Genomic DNA, 18097 nt, shown 5'->3' with positions numbered 1-18097 from the left:
GGGATCCAAATCTATGGGTCCTCAGACAGTCTCTCAAGTTCTTCCTTATTCCAAATGAGGAAGGTGAGAGTTAATTGGAAGAAGTGGAAAGGCTTTACCTCTATGGGAAGGAGTTGAGGTCAGTGAAGAGCAGAGGCTTGAGCCTTTCCTGGTGGCTGACGGCTGAGCTACCCGACACCCAAGGGAAAGAAAAATGAAGAAAAGCCAAGTGCAAAAGCCCACATCAGAATAGTTACTATTTGGAGCTTAAAAAACAGGTGTTTGTTGACTTGAATGGTGTTCTGGACCACAGCTTAAAATAGAGTGAGGCCAGGTGTTTGGCAGGGAGGGAATTGTACCTGGTAAGGATTTGTAAAAAATATTACCTAGGCCTGCAGTCTTACAAATCACTTCCAAAAGTCTATCATCGGGTGAGAAGGAAGGGGGAAGGAGCCAGCTTCTATTGATTTACTGAACTGGACACTAGCTCCCCCAGGAAGAAGAATGGAAATAGACACCTGGAGAGAAACCCGAGTTGTTAAACCTGTGGCCTTAGGTGCCTGCACAGGGATGCACAAAGTTGATGATTTCTTGATTTTTCTGTAAGAAAGTAGTGGACAAGGAGGCAGCTAGGTGGCGCAGTGGATAGAGCACTGGCCCTGGATTCAGGAGGTACTGAGTTTAAATCCAGCCTCAAGACACTTGATTAGCTGTGTGACCCTGGGCAAGTCACTTAACCCTCATTGCCCTGCAAAACCAAAACTAAAAACAAATAGGTCTTTCTCTCTCTCTTTTTAAAATTTTTGTAGGGCAATGAGAGTTAATTGACTTGCCTAGGGTCAAACAGCTAGTAAGTGTCAAGTGTCTGAGGCAGGATTTGAACTCAGGTCCTCATGAATCCAAGGCCAGTGCTTTATCCACTGCGCCACCTAGCTGCCCCGACAATACCGAAATCAAAGAAAGTGGTGGACATGATTCTCATAAAAAGGTAGAACTGATTGCTGAGATGGAAATTATGAGAAGCTTAAGAAGAAACAGGCACACCTTGGAATTTATGAAAGAGAAGAAAGCTGGGAAGAGTCGACACAAACCCTAGATTTGGGGAGAACAAGTTTCAGATAGTTCAGAGAAGATGTAGGATATCATGGTCTAAAATTCAAGTGAAAGTCAGTCTGGGAAGGATTTCAGGGTTAAAATTCTGAAAAGAGAATTCTGAAGAGGAGGAAAAATGGGAGCTGCTAAAGGAGACAGATGTGCCTAAGGTCAGAGGACACACATGCAAGCAGGGGATAAGCTTGACCTCTGACCCTGCGTTTGGGGACATCTCATGTGAGAGAGCTCCTCATTTCTCACCAGGCTGCACCTGCTTTGGGGACTTCTGGGTCTTCTCCACATCCCCTCTAATATATTTTTTTAAGATTTCAAATGCATTTGATTACATTAATAATGCCACATTACAGTGGATTAACAGACTACCTTTACTTCGTATGTTAATTTTGGAGCACCCAGAACAGACACCAACTTTGACGAAAGGAAGTTCTCCTTTACTGGCTCCTCCAATCTTTTGGGACGACTGCCCACAGGGGACAGGTTCCGTGCCATTCCAATCTGGGTGGCCGCACATGCCCAAATGGCAAGACAGAAAGTGGCTCCACTTAGCAATACTGGGGTGCCATGCTTATCATGCAAATTGGGCAGCCTGTCCTGGGGGTTCTGCCTTTCAATGGTCTGCTGAAAGCTGGGAAACGAAAAGTGGCTCAAGGCCCTCTTACACAGAGCAAGGAGAAACATGCCAAGCGTGTTGCTTTGTCCTTGCAATTAGTCAAAAGAAACCCATCCCCTCTAATATTAATTAGGTACTTTCTCCTCCCTGTCCTCCACCTTTTGTGTCTAGTTTTCCTTCATTAGACTGAAAGTTCCTTGAGGGCCCGGACTGTCTTCCTTTCTTTTCCAAGCATTTGTATGCCTGGCATGTTATGTAGTGGGTGCTTAATAAATGCTGACTATTGACAAACCAGTAAGAACAGTGTTTGGAATGCTCAAGCCCAGCACAAACTGAGGTTAACTGAATTTCTTTTAAACAGAACTGGAAGGAAAGATCAAAGGGGGCAGCTAGGTGGCGCAGTGGATAAAGCACCAGCCCTAGATTCAGGAGGCCCTGAGTTCAAATCAGGCCTCAGACACTTGACACTTAACTAGCTGTGTGACCCTGGGCAAGTCACTTAATCCTCATTGCCCCACCAAAATAGAAAAAGAAAGTCTGTAAGAACACCTTTAAGGAATTCAGCAAAGGGCATTCCTGCATGGTTTAGGAGTATGGAAAGAAGATCAAAGAAGAGAAAAGGACTCATCCTTTGTGTGAATGAGACAATGATGAACACAACAAGGATGCCTTATAGATAAGGGGATCAAGGCTTAGATGGGGAGGATACAGTAGATAACAAAATCTGGATTGAAAAAGGTCTTGACAAAATATAACCCCGGGCTGATATAAAGATTAAGGTCTAACACTTGGCTTGAAAAAATAACTCCACAAAGATGGCTGAGGCCTGGTTAGATGTGGGAGGTGGGTGGGCCAGGCAGCCAGGAAAGCAGAAGCAACCTTGGGATACAAAGGAGAGCTCCAGGCAGGGCCCCGAGTCTGTCATTTGAGGAGCAGCTGAAGAGACTGGATTTAATCTTGAGGAGACTTCTGAATGGAGACCCCCCCAGGGTCCCTGTTCTCCATCCCTGGGGGCTGCATGGGATGGTCTCTGAGGGCAAAAGGCCGAATTCCTTCTGTTCCTATTTAATGCCGGGTTAATCCTCAGTATTAGGATAATAAGATAGGATAATAATGAGGATGGATGAAGCCCAGAGGGGTTCAGTGACTTGTCCAGGGACACATGGGTAGGAAAAAGGTAGATCCAGGATTTGAACCCAGGTCCTCGAGACTCAGAATCCATCCCTCTTTCTACTGTACCCAAAGCTAATAGAAAACCCAGTTCTAACAATAACTCCGATTTAAAACCCACTATAAAGCATAAAAGAACCAGAGAGGGAATGGAAGGCCTGAAGATGGATGGAGCTCCACAGGCTCGGAAGCCAGGCCTGCCCCACACCTGATGGTGCTCCCAAGGGAGGAGGCCAAAGGCCCAAGGTGGCAGAAGGGCTGAGGGACAAGGTCTTCCCCTGGCTTGAGGTCCATGTAATCTCTGTACAAATCACCATTTCCGGGAACAAATCCAGCCGGGTCCAGAGGGGAAGGGAGTGGATGGAGGTGGTGAGAAGGGAGTCCACCTGGGTGGAGTTTCAGCAGTTAGTCTGGAGACTCGTCAGGCCAAGCTGACTGAGCCGAAGCCGAGGGCGACTGCCAGTATAGACGCCAAATGCGGCAGGTGTCAGCCAGCAGAGCCAAGCATGGAAAAAAGGCAGAGAAGGTCGGCTTGTACAGTTCCACAGGGTTTGCGGAAGGAAATGGCTTCCTGAACCTCCTAAGGACTCGACCACAAAAACGATTCTGGGCTCTGCTTTCAGAGCTACACCAAGGGTTACGGGGAACAGTGGGAAAATGCATGCCCAATACAATGCAAGGCTGGATCCAAGAGTGAGTTGGGCCCCTCCGGGTCCTGTCCTCTGTTCACACAAGAGCGGTCCCTGCGTGGACAGCCTGGCCCACGCCTAGCCCACGCTTTCTCTAATCCCTGGAATTCAGGGCTCATCTAGCGATTTCCTTATCCCAGCCCCCCATCTACACAGTCTAAGGATGAAACAGTAGCTCTGGGGTCTAGACATCAAGAATTCCTTTTCAGTCGTGAAAATAATGTACCCAGAATTGCTCGGTTAGAAAAGTCCACATTTTAACAGAGTCCCAGGGACAAAAAGCTGTCACAGCAGGTAAACTTGGACCAGGGTCACAGCAGGAAAAGACAGGTTTTTGTTGTTTTGTTTTGTTTGTTTGTTTGGCCTCTTTTTTTTCTTTTTCTTTTTTTTTAAAGGCGTGAGGGAATGGAAAATACAGAATACTAATGAAAGAAAATGCCAAAAATACAAAAAAAATAGAAAATAGAAAAAATGTATTTACACGTGGTACATCACTTGATCAGAAAGCACAGAGACTTCTGCTGCTATGATACATGCATTGGTTTAGGAAGAGACGACTAAAAAATGGGAGAGGTTAGGGAGAGGTCTGTGGAAAGGAAACCGAGAAGGGCCCCCGGGGGTCCGCATGTCGCTCGCTTCCCTAGTTGGCTCCACCGAGGTGACCCAGTGCCCCAGGGCACGGCGAATGCCCCATTGGTGTCCCCTTGAGGCTCGAGCGCAGCAGAGCTTTCTCTGTGCACACACGCACACACGCGCACACACACACACGCGCGCACACACACACACACACACATATATATGTATATATGCACACACACACACATATAGAGAGCTGTGTGTGCCCACGCCTGCATGTACATGTATAAAAACCGTGCCCTTGTTCACTGCCAACAACGACATCTGGGTGGAAATGTAATTCATGACAACAAATTCTTATATGTATCCTCTAAGAAGTCACTCCGTGTGTGTCTGTGGATTTAATAAGTCACTTTACACCACAGAAAACGTTTAATCAATCCAAAAAAGATTCTCGTGACAGAACTTCTGTCTTAGGTCTCTGAAAGGGAGGCCCCCATGGGAGCCCTGTCCCAAAGGGTGTGAGGCTTCCCTGAAGAAGGTCTGGTCCATAGCTCCTGGGCGGCCGCTTGCCTCTGTCCAGGCCCCGCTTCCCCCACCAAGGGGACGGGCGGGCAGTTCCATAAAAACAGAGAAGGGGGAGGACGGAAACTTCACCAAGTGGCTCCGATTCCACATGTGCAGGAGGAGAAAGGAACCAAAGGGGTCTCTGGAGGCTCAATGCAAAGTCAGGTCAGACCGGCACCCCAGGCCGCGACCTCTGAGGGCCAGAACCACTCTGGGAGGGGACAAAACCACCAATGAGTCAAGGGAGAAGGACCGCAGCAGGGTCTGGTCACTTTCCGGCTGACCCATCATACTTCCAGGAACCGTGAGCTGCTGGCCTTGGAGTGGAAAGGTTCAGACCACATGCGGCGCAGGTCACCCTAGGAGAAGAGGAGGAGAGCGGGCATCATTAACGGCCCACAGGGTCCCGTGCAAAGTAAATATCTCACCATTACTTTCTGGGTCTGGGATATCAAATAGTGTTGCAAAGAATCTAGGGCCTGGCATCCAAACTTCTACCCGCTATAATCTGTGATTGCAAAAGCGCTTCATCTACAGACCCATTCTCAGGTCTTCCCAAACACGACCTGACAGCTACCAGGGGGTGGACTTAGCAAAGTCTTCTCATCCGGCCTCTCCCCACCGGCCTGGACCCACCTCCACATATTTCATCCTATTCCTGGAATTCAGAGTTTCAAACTAACACTTGCCAACCTGCGCTATAAGACACTAAGACAACGGTTAGAGCCCGATGACTGGCTGCTGCTTTTCAAATAAGCCCCAGAGAGCCTCCATCGCCGGCTCCTTGGACTGTACCTAACTGGCGCCAGTGGGAGGCAGGCACTGGTACCAGCTCGTCCCTGTGGATACCAGCTTAGCAGAAACAGAAAACCATGACAAGCTCAAGAGGGCCCAGAAGAAAGGCCAGCGTCTCACCTTTAAGTAGGCCATCGTGAGGAGCGGCAGCAAGGTGAACGGTACCAAGTAGAGGAGGGCCGGCTGAGCAGCCCGGTGGATCCGAGATGCCACCGTCGCGGTCAGCAGGCCTACAAGAGGAGAAGACATGCTAGGGGCACCCACCCAGAGGCCCAGTCTGCAGAAGCGGTCCTCCTGGACTTGGGGAGGGTGTTGAGGCTCATGACCCGTTTTATTCAGCCCAAAGAGGCCAGTGAACAGGGGAAAAGCTCAGCCTGAGGAGGGTTTGGAATCCCAAAGATCCCGCCAGCCCTGGGCCTGCTTGGCAGAAGGAAAGCGAGCGGCCCCAAGGGGCCCTGGTGGTGAGTGTCAGGGGGAGACTGGGTCTGGCTGAGCGCCCTTCTTCCTCTACCAGCTTCCAGATGTATAAAAGGGTGCAACATCTGCTCTGCCCTCCCTCCTGAAGAGCCAAAGGAGAGAGTGGAGGCCAAAGGGCTCCCAATACTTCCAAGGCTCCCATTTTGCTTCTGCCTGAAGGTCACCATTTGCCCTCATTTCCCACTTTCTCTGTCAGGGCAGAGGGGTCCTCAGGCCTCCTCAGTCACGCAGGCTCACCGGCCCCCCTGATAGGCAGGACCCCCTCCCCACCATCACCGAGCCCCTGGCGGGCCCTTGTGTGAGGAGTTGAAGACAGGCCTCGCTGCTGCTCCTCTCTGGGAATAAATGAGGATTACCGAGCTCATGGCTAGCAGACTTACTTGGACTTTGGAAGTCCAAGGCTGGTGATGATCGAGTGTGGACCCCCCCCCACCCTCTGGAACAATGAAGCCTGGCTTTACAGACGTGGCCAGACGTCTGTGGCTCGACTTTGCTACTTACTTGGGGGAGAGGATTGGGAAGACACAGGTATTTAAAAAAAAAAAATCAGTGTCTTTGATCCATGGAATTCTCCTGAAGGAGAGGACAATGAGCACACTTCCTCACAAACAGGTCCCTTAATGGGACCACTCCTCTCAAACACATGACACTGGGCCAGTTGGGTCCTCAGGAGCCATCAGCAGAGGCTGTGCCGGTCCCAGGCTCATCTCACTACTCTGACAGGGGCCCCTTCTCACTGCATGGGTGTCCCCAATGCCCAGTTATGAGATAAAGGTGGGGACTGGGCTTGTCATTTCATCAGTCCAGGGAACTCTCGGATCAGGAAGGTTCTGCTGGGAGGGAGTCTAGTGGGGAGAGCTGGCTATGAGGTCAGGAAGACTGGAGCTCTGTCGGCCTGGGTGTGCTCACCTACAAAGTATCCGATGAGAGTGCAGTGGAAGTAGGAGACCTTCTGCATGCGGCCTGAGATGTTCCCCGGCCCCGGTGCCCCACAGGAGTCACCACTGGCTTGCTTCTTATAGTTATCGTAGCGGAGCACAAAGCACAGGAGGAGGCCTGGCATCACGATGTCGCCAATCCCCAGCATGGAGAAGTGGCTGCCTGTGGAGCTGGACAACAGCAGGCCCATGGGAGCCCCCCTTCCCCCCCCCCAGACCCGGGCCCCTTTCCTTCCCGCCCCCTGCCTTGGCAACAGCCGCAGAACGTGCCAGGCTCCCAGAGATGATTCTGATACGGTGCCCAATGTGAGGGGACTCACTAGGCTGATGACTAAAATTTTGTCGGCGCAGGCCCCTGTAGCCCCCAGGCTGGACCCGGCAGACTTTCTAACCAATGGCTGTAGGAGGAAAGAGCGGCAGGAGAAGAGGTGGGCTAACCCTCTTCATGCCAAGCACCCAGTGAGCTACTTGGGGGGCTTAAGTCAGTGTTCCTCATCTGTGAAATGGGGACAGTGGAGTCACAGTCTCCTGGAGAGGAAAAGCAGAGTGGGGGGACTATATCTGCATTCTTCAGCTTAGGGTGATCTTATCTGTCACTGCTGCTGGCGCAGACTGCCCAGAGTGTGCTTAAAAGCGCCAATGGGTGCCCCTACCTCGGAAAGACTAGTTTTCCAGGAAGAGACAATCGAGGAACGTCTCGGCCCACGTTTGGTCCCAGGTGAAGCTTCCGGGAGAGGACATCCAGGGGGTTGTCTGCTGGCTGGGTGGCCACCTTGACCATGACGTTGCTATTAAAGATGTAGGCAGAGAAAAAGACCTGGAAAAGGAGATGTACTTGAACTAGGAACTCTGACCTTCACTGGACTCCCACTCTCTTCCTCAGCAAAGGCGTGCTCACCCACGGCTGTTATGGGTGTCCTGAAAATCCCATTTTTAGTGAAACCCATGACAAGAAGCCACCGATCTCTAGGTGCTGCGTGACCAAGAGCAGCGGCGTTATAAAGAGGCCCTCACAGCTTGGCAAGTTAAATGAGACCACAAGGAACCAAGCCTTTATTTGTTGAAACACACAGCCATGTGCAATTTAAATCAATATAAGGCTGCTGAATGACGTTCTCTTTAGCTCTTGGGCTCTGATCCCTGAGACCTTGGTCTGCTTGGAAGAGGGAAATGCACACAGTAGGTGGGTTGGACAGCTCGACTGGTGGTGGGGGTGCTATGTGGACTTGTGCTTCTAACCATTGGTGATGGTTTTGCAAAATGTCTAACGGTTGGCCCAGCATTACGTACTTGTATGTATTTGAGGTGAGGCCAAAGGGGAGAAAACCTTTTGCTCCAATTGGGCACTGAATTCTGACCTTCTTTCTACAAACAGCACTTTCAAGGTAACCACCACAGTGAGGTGATGCCATAGAGAACACTACACTGGGCCTGGAGTTGGGAAACCTGGAATTCAGATCTGACCCCAGACGCTTCCTAGCTGGGTCACCTCTGCCATAAAATGGGGATAATCACAGCATCGCCCTCTCAGGGTGCCACTTAGCACACAATAGGTGCTTTACATTTCCTTCCCTCCCTCCTTCAACCTTCCTTTACTTCTCCCTGTCGTGAGGGGCACAAACACGGAGGCCAACAGGTGCTCTCAGGAGAAGGGAGGCTCACCCAGAAGACATCATAGATGAGAAGGCCCGAAAGGAGCAAACAGGAGACCTTGAGGCTTGGCAGGCGGACGAAGGCAATCATAGCCACACACAGGCCCATGGCCAGAGCTGAAAGGTAACCAGGAGTCAGTGAGTGCTTGAGCGGCGGTGGGAGGCAGCCAGGGAGATGGCACAGGCAGCTGGCGGAGGTGGCGAGTCCTGGGCCTACAGCCTTTCCAAGGCTTACGAGATCTCAGTGAATTAGTCAAATTGAAGAAGAGGAAAACTCAGAAGCAGAGTCTGGCGCTTCTTCCCAACCTAGCTGCCCTTGCTCAAACCCTCTTTCCCCTGCAGAACCCAAGGTGAGCACAAGCAGCACAAGTCTCAAGGACTAACTTTGCTCTATGTTGATTCCACTGATATTTGGAGGTTCTTTTAGCCTTCCATATTCTAATAGTCTAGATGCATGGAGAACTTTAATAGAAATTCTTCAGGATATGGAATTTTAAAAAAATTTATTTATTTTTATTATTTTCTCAATTACATGTAAAGATATTTTTCTGAGTGCCAAAATTTTCTCTTACTCTCTCTCCTCTTTCCCCTCCAGAGGCCAGCAAACAATTTGATGTAGGTTATGCATTACAATCATGTTAAACATATTTCCACACTAGTCATGTTGTAAGAGAAGAATCAGAACAAAAGAAAAAAAACCACAAGAATAAACAAGAACAATAACAAAAATGAAAATAGTCTGCTTCAATCTGCATTCAGACTCAATAGTTCTTTTTCTGAATGTAGAGAGCATTTTCCATCATGAATCTTTTGGTATTGTCTTGGATCACTGCATTGCTGAGAAGAGCAAAGTCTATCACAGTCGATCATCACACAATGTTGTTGATATTGTGTACAATGTTCTGTTTCTGCTCATTTCACTCAGCATCAATTCATGTAAATCTTCCAGGTTTTTCTGAAATCTACCTGCTCATCGTTTCTTACAGCACAATAGTATTCCATTATATTCATATAGCACAACTTGTTTAGCTATTACCCAATTGATGGGCATTCCTCAATTTCCTTTCCTTTCTTTTTTCCTTTCCTTTCTTTTCTTTTTTCCTTCCCTTCCCTTCCCTTCCCTTCCCTTCCCTTCCCTTCCCTTCCCTCCCCTTCCCTTCCCTCCCTTCCTTTCTTGTGGGGCAATGAGGGTTAAGTGACTTGCCTAGGGGTCACACAGCTAGTAAGTGTCAAGTGTCTGAGGCTGGATTTGAACTCAGGTTTTCCTGAATGCAGGACCAGTGCTTTATCTACTGCACCACCTAGCTGCCCCATCAATTTCCAATTCTTTGCTACTACAGAAAGAGCAGCTATAAATATTTTTGTATATGTGGGTCCTTTTCCCTTTTTAATGATCTCTTTGGGATACAGACCTAGCAGTGCTATTACTGGGTTAAATGGTATGCACAGTTTTATAGCCTTTTGGGCATGGTTCCAAATTGTTCTCCAGAATAGTTGGATCAGACAGGATATAGAATTTGAACATGGTGTTAAGAACAATTTCTCGGGGCAGCTAGGTGGTGCAGTGTATAGAGTACTGGCCCTGGAGTCAGGAGGACCTGCGTTCAAATCTGGCCTCAGACACTTGACACTAGCTGTGTGATCCTGGGCAAGTCACTTAACCCTAACTGCCTCACAAAAAAAAAGCCAACAAAACAACAACAATAACAACCAAAAAAAAAAAACCCAACCCAATTTCTTACCATTCAATTTTGCTCTTGTTCAGTCATGTTTGACTCTTTGTGACCCCATTTGGGATTTTCTTAGCAAAAATGTTGGAGTGGTTTGCCGTTTCTTTCTCCAGCTCATTTTACATATGAGGAAACAGAGGCAAACAGGGTGAAGTGATTTGCCCAGAGTCACCTAACTATTCTTTTTTCTTCTTCTTCTTTTTTTTTTTTTTGGTGAGGCAATTGGGGTTAAGTGACTTGCCCAGGGTCACACAGCTAGTGAGTGTCAAGTGTCTGAGGCAGCATTTGAACTCAGGTCCTCCTGAATCCAGGGCCGGTGCTCTATCCACTGTGCCATCTAGCTGCCCCGAGTCACCCAACCATTGTCTCAGGCTGGATTTGAATTCATGAAGATAAGTCTTGCTGCCTCCAGACCCAGTGCTTTATGCCCTATGGCGCCACCTAGCTGTCTCTTATCATTCAATAGATCCAAGCATTTCAATCTGGTGTCCCCAATCACAAGGGGAAAATCTAGATTTAGTGCAGCCCTATCAGCTTCCTTAGCAGGATCACAAACACATAAAAGGATATTTTTTTAAGTTACCTGTCTAAAAAGCCCAAGTCCATCTATTTAAGGACAGGATTTCCCAGTTATAATTCATTTTTGGGAACAGAACTGTGTGGCTACACACACACACACACACACACACACACACACACACACACACACACACACATCAATTGTTTCAATGGACTTGCTTAGCCATTGTTGGCATGGGGAAGAATGGGGGTCTGGGATGCTGGTCTCCTAACTCCAGGTTGTTTGAGTCTGATGCCAGTGTTCATTCAGGAATGTTTCTCAGATGCTAACTATATTCTCTGCATGGGGGATAAAAGGGCAAAACAAGCCAGTCCTGCCCTGAAGGAGCCTGCAGGGAATGGGGGATGTGGGGGAAGGGAAGGATGTTACCTTCAGGGAGTAACTAGTGAGTTACTCTTCTAACGACACCACTGAAAGACAACTTTCTCTAGTACTACTTGATTCAAACTCCTGAAGCCTCTTTTCTCAGATGTCTCACTGATGAAAGCAATTATTCTCCTCTTCCTGAATGCATATTTACATTCTGTTCATTATCTGTATACTGCTTTTCATTACGGTGTCTTAAGTCTAAGCCCTCTGAGAGTAAAAAGTACAATGGTATAATCCTCTGTATAGCACCAAAGACTTTTTATATATGCTATCTGATGAGGGAAATTAAGAAATGGAATTATAATGATTCACCAAGAGGGTTTCCGTCCTTAGTATATGTTGTAAGCTTCAGGAGGGTAGGGAGTGTCTTCTGCCTCTTTTGGTATCCCTAGCACTTAGTAGAGTGCCTGGCACATAGTAGGCACTTAAATAAAAGTTTATGTATATATCCTATATCTAAAGACTGCAGCCAGAATGTAGTTTTTCAGAAATGGAGTCTTTTAAATCAATAGCAATATTTTCTGACAGTAAGCTCTGCCTTATTATCATAGGCTAAAAACAGGTTCTATTAAGAAAGTCACTTAACTAGTTTGTCATTTCAGGGTTGGCAGAGAGGAGATGGTATGGCCAGATAATCTCTGAAGTCCTTTCCAGTAACAAGTCAGGGCAAATCCAAGCAGATGCTTAATCAGCCTTGGTTAATGCCATTCCCTGGGTAAAGTCGCACAGGCCTCTTCAGTGACTGAAGGAGACTCATTTGCTCAGTGTAGCACAATACCCTCATCACATGCCAGGGCAAAAGAAAGAGCTGAGGCATTCCCTTGACACTGTGGAGACATTTATGAGCCTTACCCTTGTCCAGTACAAAAGCACTAGTCAAAATATCTAGGCTGGACAGAACCAGGAGAACACTGTACACAGTAACAGCAGCACTGTGCCATGATCAACTGTGAGAGACTTGGCTCTTCTAAGCAGTGCAATGATCTGAGACAATGCCAAAGGACTCATGATGGAAAATGCTCTCCACAGCCAGAAAAAAGAACTGTGGAATCTGAATGCAGATTGAACCAGACTGTTTCTACTTTTTGGCTGGCCTTTTTTTTTTTCTTTTTTGAGGTTTTCCCCTTTTGTTCTGATTCTTCTTTCACAACATGACTTATACAAAAATATGTTTAATGTGATTGTACACACATAACCTATATCGGGGGCCAGCTAGGTGGAGAAGTAGATAGAGCACTGGCCCTGGAGTCAGGAGTATCTGAGTTCAAATCTGGCCTCAGACACTTGAAATTTACTAGCTGTGTGACCCTGGGCAAGTCACTTAACCCTAATTGCCTCCAAAAGCAAAACAACAACAACAACAAAAACCTTTATCAGACTGCTTTCTGTCTTGGGGAGGGGGGAGGGAAGGAAAAAAATTCAGAAATCAAAATCTTATAAAAAGAAATGCTGAAAACTATGTTTACAGGTAACTGGAAAATAATAAAATACTTTTAAGATTGAAAGAAATGTCCAGGCTTGTACTAAAGATCAAACTTCCAATTCAGTTACACATGGAATAAAAACCCCAATATCTAACAATGAAGCTTCAAGTGCATATCCTTGTCGCTGAAGTCCAGAAAGACAATTCCTAGGCCAGGGAGATAAGCATTTCCGCCCTTGCCTGGTTGTGACCAAAAAACTATATTACTGTCATTTAGGAAGAAAGCAAATTAAATCCACATCACACTGTTACCCCAAGAAACAACGCTAGAAAATAATCCCAGAGGCTGTTAGGGAAAATACTTTTGATCTTGTGCCTGGGCTATAGGAAATCTCGCCTACTACAAATTTGGATAGGAAGTTATAGACTCTGAACTTATCCAATTTAGGGAGTATGAAACAACAAATCAGGCCAGAGGACTGCTGAAAATTCTACATCTTTTAAGGAACTGCTTCTCTTTTCAAGTCTTCTTCAAGTGAGCTTTCATCTTTTGCTCCCGGACCCACATATATAAGCTAGGGAATACACAGAGTCTGATACCATTTACTTGAGTCACAAAGAAGAGTCTGGAAGGTGTTAATATCCAGGGAATATGAGAGATACCAATTCCTGTCTCTCATCAGGAGTAGCCTGAACCCCAACTCAAAGGACACCTCTGGCTCCTCTGATTCATCATTATTCATTTAATATCACTATCACCACCGCTGCTGCCTCATCTCCCTTGGTGGCTTGTGTCTGCCCTTCTGTCAGGGGGCACGTCACATCTGTTTTTGTTTTTTTAAACAGTACCTAGGGCGAGGTACCTGGCAACAGATTTGGAGGTTTGTGTAAAGGATTTAGAGCCTGAAGGGCCCTTAAACCTCAGAGAATGAGAAGAACTCATTTTAGAGGAGACAGGGAGATAAGATAAGGAAGAAGGGAGGGAAGAAGAGAATGCACAACCAGAACCTGGCACCTTCCAATCACATGTCCTTTCTGTTGTACCATGAACTATAGTCAATGCTATAGTTACCATGTTCTGGTAAAAAAAAAAGTATAGATAGTTCTTGTTACGTGTCTATTTAGCATGCAGAATTTGGAATTGAGAGCATAGAATCATTTAGCTAATTTGACACTTAAAACTTCAGTTTCAGAACACGTGCTACACTGTGGCACCTCCTGGCAGAGTCTGGTATTGTGGCCCTACCTTAGACACCAGAAATTAGCAGAGGTCTGGATGCGGGGCCTGGATTTTGACCCACTGACTTGAATTTTTAATAAGAATGCAGTGAGAATAGAATTGCTTATTGGTTTAAAGAGAGTCTTTGCTATGCATTAGATGCTGAAAACCAGCACACATTTAAAGGAAACAAGTCTGAAATGGTTTTCAATACCACCTTGCCCTAGCCAAAATGGTATGACTTGCTTAAGACAGCTGTGCACTGCCTATGAAGCTTCCCTGGCCACCTCTCCCAGCAGTGGTTGTACTTTTGTTCATTCCCATAAACTCATTCATTGAGGGAGGGGAGATAGACAGAACATTCCTGGGCCATTTCTACTTCCAGGCTCTCCTACTACCACCACTCTGTAGCCTCTCCTCTTTGGCGGTTCACTCCAACCACATGTATCAAGATTCTTGTAAGCTGGGGTCTACGAACTTCTAGCATGGCCTCTCCCTGTTTTCTTCTGTGAATTCAGTGCCTGGCTCATTCTCTCTTAATGCCCACTCTCACACGAAGAGACTTCAACACTCCCACCAACACCCCAGCTCACAACTCCTCCACTTAGTCATTCCTATGACCCCCTCCTCTGCCCCATCCTCTCCAAGTCTCATCACAATTCGTTGTCACTCCATCTCTCCCTTTGCCCTTGGATCCTTTTTTTCTTTGTCTGTATTATCTTGCTTGACCTCATCAGCTCCCATGGATTCAGTTATTATTTATACATTGAGTCCTAACCTTCACACTCGGTGGCTGCCCTGCAGACATCTTATGCTCAACATGTCCCAAGCTGAGCTCATCCTGTTTCTCCCCAAGCCCCCATCCCCCTTCCCTGTTCAACAAACGCCAGTGGCTCCCTCTCATCTGTCTCCAGGATCAAGCAGATGATCTGTTTGGGTTCGAGGTGCTCCATCATCTGGCTCCTCCCACCTAAACAGTGTCCCTGTCACCCAGTGCCAGCAGTCTCCTCACTCTTCTTCTCATAAGACATTCCAGCTGCTGACTTGGCATCTTCGCTGGCTCCCTGCCACACTCTGGCTCTTCCTCTCAGCCTCTTGGCCATAAAACCTCTTCTCTGAACCACCTGAAGTCTCCTGCTTCCCCTCTGTTGATCATCTCAAATTTGTCTCGTATTTATCCTGTCTGAACACAGTTGTTTTTAAATGGTCTCCCCCGGTAAGTCCTAGAGAGCAGGTTCTGTCTTTTGCCTTTCTTCCTATGCTGAGGGCCTGGCACATGCTAAGCGGTTAATAAATGCTCATTGACTGATTTCCTCATGACAGTGACAGGACTATGCATATCACCACAGCGTGTGGGCTTTTAACAAGATGTCTGAGTGTCTCAGGGTGAACAGGGAAGCGCATGTGAGTCTCAGGAAGGGCCCTGGGCTCCAGTCCCCAGCTCCACCTTTTGCCTTTTGTGGGCAGGGTGACCTGGGCAAGGTGAAAGGATGGCCAAAAGGTATCATGTCCTTTTCCAATCCCTTTAGCTCTTTCTCCCCAAAGGGCTTTAAAGTAACGTTTGGAAAGGGTAAAGGCTGCACCTTGACATCTTGTGCCGGTGCCACCACAGACCCAAACCTACATGTCGAGCTGGCACCACTTTGACTCAAGGCTTGCTTCCTGCTGTCTCTCAGAGCTCAGGCAGGCCTTAGGCAGAGCAGACGCTCGTTCTGGCCAAGCTCCACAGCCATGTGACGCTGACTGCAGCCCACCCGTGCCCCTCATCCTATGTGACTCTCTCCACGTCCTCTTACAATGGGTTGGGTGCCTTCTGTCTCCATCTCACAGGCCTTTCACATTTACCCACCCCCCTCCCAGCTACTGAGCCCCTGCCAGGTTCCAGTTCTGCACGACCACAGAAAAGAGCTACACTAAGAATTTTGTGCCCATGGCTCCTTTGCCTCTCTGGAGGGCACATGCACGGCTTAACCCCTTTCCAGGCTTGCTTCCAAACTGCTCTGCAGAATGGCTGGCCTATGGATGCCTGGCACGAGGGGGCCTTGGTCGACTTTGCTAATCTGATGGGTTCGAGGAGGAACCATAGAGTTGTTTTAATGGGTGCTCCTCTAATTACTAGTGATTTAGAACATCTATTCATAGTTTTGGCGCCCCCTCCCTGCTTATATTTCTGTCATCACATCCTTCATGTCTTTATAATTCACAATTCCCTATTTGTAACACCTTGCAGCCTCCTTACACCTACCACCAGGCCCCTTCCACTGCTCTCTCGGGGACACCAGCATTCAGTACTTCAGAGAACATAGGGGTTCAATGTCCTGCAGCCAAGCCACATTGTAAGAATATTGACCCATGATGTATGCACATACTATTGGAGAAAAAGAATCACATTAATGTTAATGGACTCATTCTAAATAACAAAAAGACAGGAAGAGGCAGCAGCTTGAAGGACGGCTGACAGGGGTACCTGGGAGAGACAAATACAGGAGGCCCCAAAGTCTCAGTGCAGCCTTGTCAAAATATTTAATAAGCATTCCCATCACCTTCTGCTCTATGAGGCTCTTGTTGATTTTTTGAACTTTGTGAAAACTTTCCTCAACTGTTGGTCAGCAAGCGAAAGGACTGCCTTTTTTGGGGGGGAGGGGGGTGGGGCGCAGCAGGGCAATGAGGGTTAAATGACTTGCCCAGGGTCACACAGCTAGTAAGTGTTAAGGGTCTGAGGCTGAATTTGAACTCAGGTCCTCCTGAATCCAGGGCTGGTGCTTTATCCACAAGGATTGCATTCATAATCCAACACTTAAGATCATCCAAAGAATGAAGTTTTGATGCATTCACATAGTTTGCATGGGACCCCAGAAGAAAATGTCTAATGGAGAGAGATCAGGTAACTGAGGTTGGCTGAGCAAGGGGACTCTCCTACTGACCCATTAGTTCGAGAAAGTGTCATCCAGAAATTGTCTCACTCACACACACACACACACACACACACACACACACACACACACACACACTGCTTAATGACAGGGCTTCCAGTCTTGTTAAAGTAAAAAAAATTACTACTGAAAATTCACAAAACTAAACTGACATTTAAAAATTTAAATAACTGAACTTCTGAATGTTGCTTTTTGTAGGTTTGCAGCATTTTATACTTCTGAAGTTATTAGAGCTTAAAATGGTGTTAAGACTTTGGGGACATCCTGCACAGCAGTTGGCAGAGATGGTTGGATGGGCCTTTGTTTTGGGGAAGAATCCTAAGAAAACTCTGTCATTTTCTAAAGGCAATATAGACCACTGTTTCTCTCCTGTTCAATTTTGGTCCAATTTACTGTCCAACTGCATTGTCCAAGACATTTTTAATGATAGATGAGCTCTACAGGCTGTTCATTCAACTGAGTATGATCGTGTAGGCCAGTGCTGTCAAACTCAAATAGAGACAGATCCCTCCTGCCTAAAACCCCCAAATTAACTTTATGTTCTATTGTACTTTCATCTCTTTAGTTAAACATTTTCCAATTACCCCACTGGTCTAGGCAACAGGCACTCTTCACCCACTATGGTTTTAGTGGAGTCCACACTTTTTGGGATGATTATGGATTTCACTCGGGAGGTTTTGCAGTGTTCTGGGACTTGGTAAAAATCCACCTAAAGATATTTCCAAAAAGGATTGTTTGGAGGGCTTCTCCATTGGGATCTGTAACGATTGGAATGACGCCACCTGCTGGAGACTTACTGTAGAAGAGTTCCGCCCATGAAACAAAGGTCTTTGAGGGCAAGACCAGGAGTCTTTTCTTTGGTGTCAGGAAGTGATTCGGGCTAGTGGGAGGAGGAAGGAAGAGACTGGCACTCGGTCTCGCTCTCTTTCCTCTGGACTCAGGTGGAGAGCGGAGCTAGAAATGTGCTCTCCCTTTAATAGATAGGAATCTAGGCCTTTCTCTCTCTTTACCAAATTCTTATTCTCCTTAATAAATGCTTAAAAGCCTAACTCTTGCTAAAGCTTATAATTTATTGGTGACCACTCATAAGATATTTTAGACAGACTAGCTAGAATTTTAGCCCTTAACAGATCTCCAGGGACTCTTTTTTTTTTTTTTTTTTTGCAGGGCAATGGGGGTTAAGTGACTTGCCCAGGGTCACACAGCTAGTAAATGTCTGAGGGCAGATTTTTATTTATACTGGGACTTTCTGCAGTAGCAAAGAACTAGAAATGAAA

The 18097-nt window shown here is 47.0% G+C and overlaps 1 protein-coding gene across 2 annotated transcripts in view; it reads right to left on the bottom strand.

Moving 5' to 3' along the window:
• Nucleotides 1-4017: 4017 nt before the first annotated feature.
• The window catches only part of SPPL3 (signal peptide peptidase like 3), a 157815-nt gene continuing 143735 nt past the window's right edge, over nt 4018-18097 (bottom strand). For both annotated transcript variants that reach the window (XM_043977649.1, XM_043977648.1), the window contains exons 7-11: nt 8577-8683; nt 7568-7731; nt 6886-7085; nt 5620-5729; nt 4018-5063 (exon numbers count right to left, since the gene is read on the bottom strand). In XM_043977649.1, the coding sequence (XP_043833584.1) occupies nt 4992-5063; nt 5620-5729; nt 6886-7085; nt 7568-7731; nt 8577-8683 (653 nt within the window). In that variant the 3' untranslated portion in view covers nt 4018-4991. The remainder of the gene's footprint in view (nt 5064-5619; nt 5730-6885; nt 7086-7567; nt 7732-8576; nt 8684-18097) is intronic.

The sequence above is a fragment of the Dromiciops gliroides genome, chromosome 1 (genome assembly GCF_019393635.1).
Source record: "Dromiciops gliroides isolate mDroGli1 chromosome 1, mDroGli1.pri, whole genome shotgun sequence".
Taxonomy (NCBI): Eukaryota; Metazoa; Chordata; class Mammalia; order Microbiotheria; family Microbiotheriidae; genus Dromiciops; species Dromiciops gliroides.
Note: the sequence above shows the minus strand (reverse complement) of the source record. Positions and strands in the feature narration are given on the sequence as shown.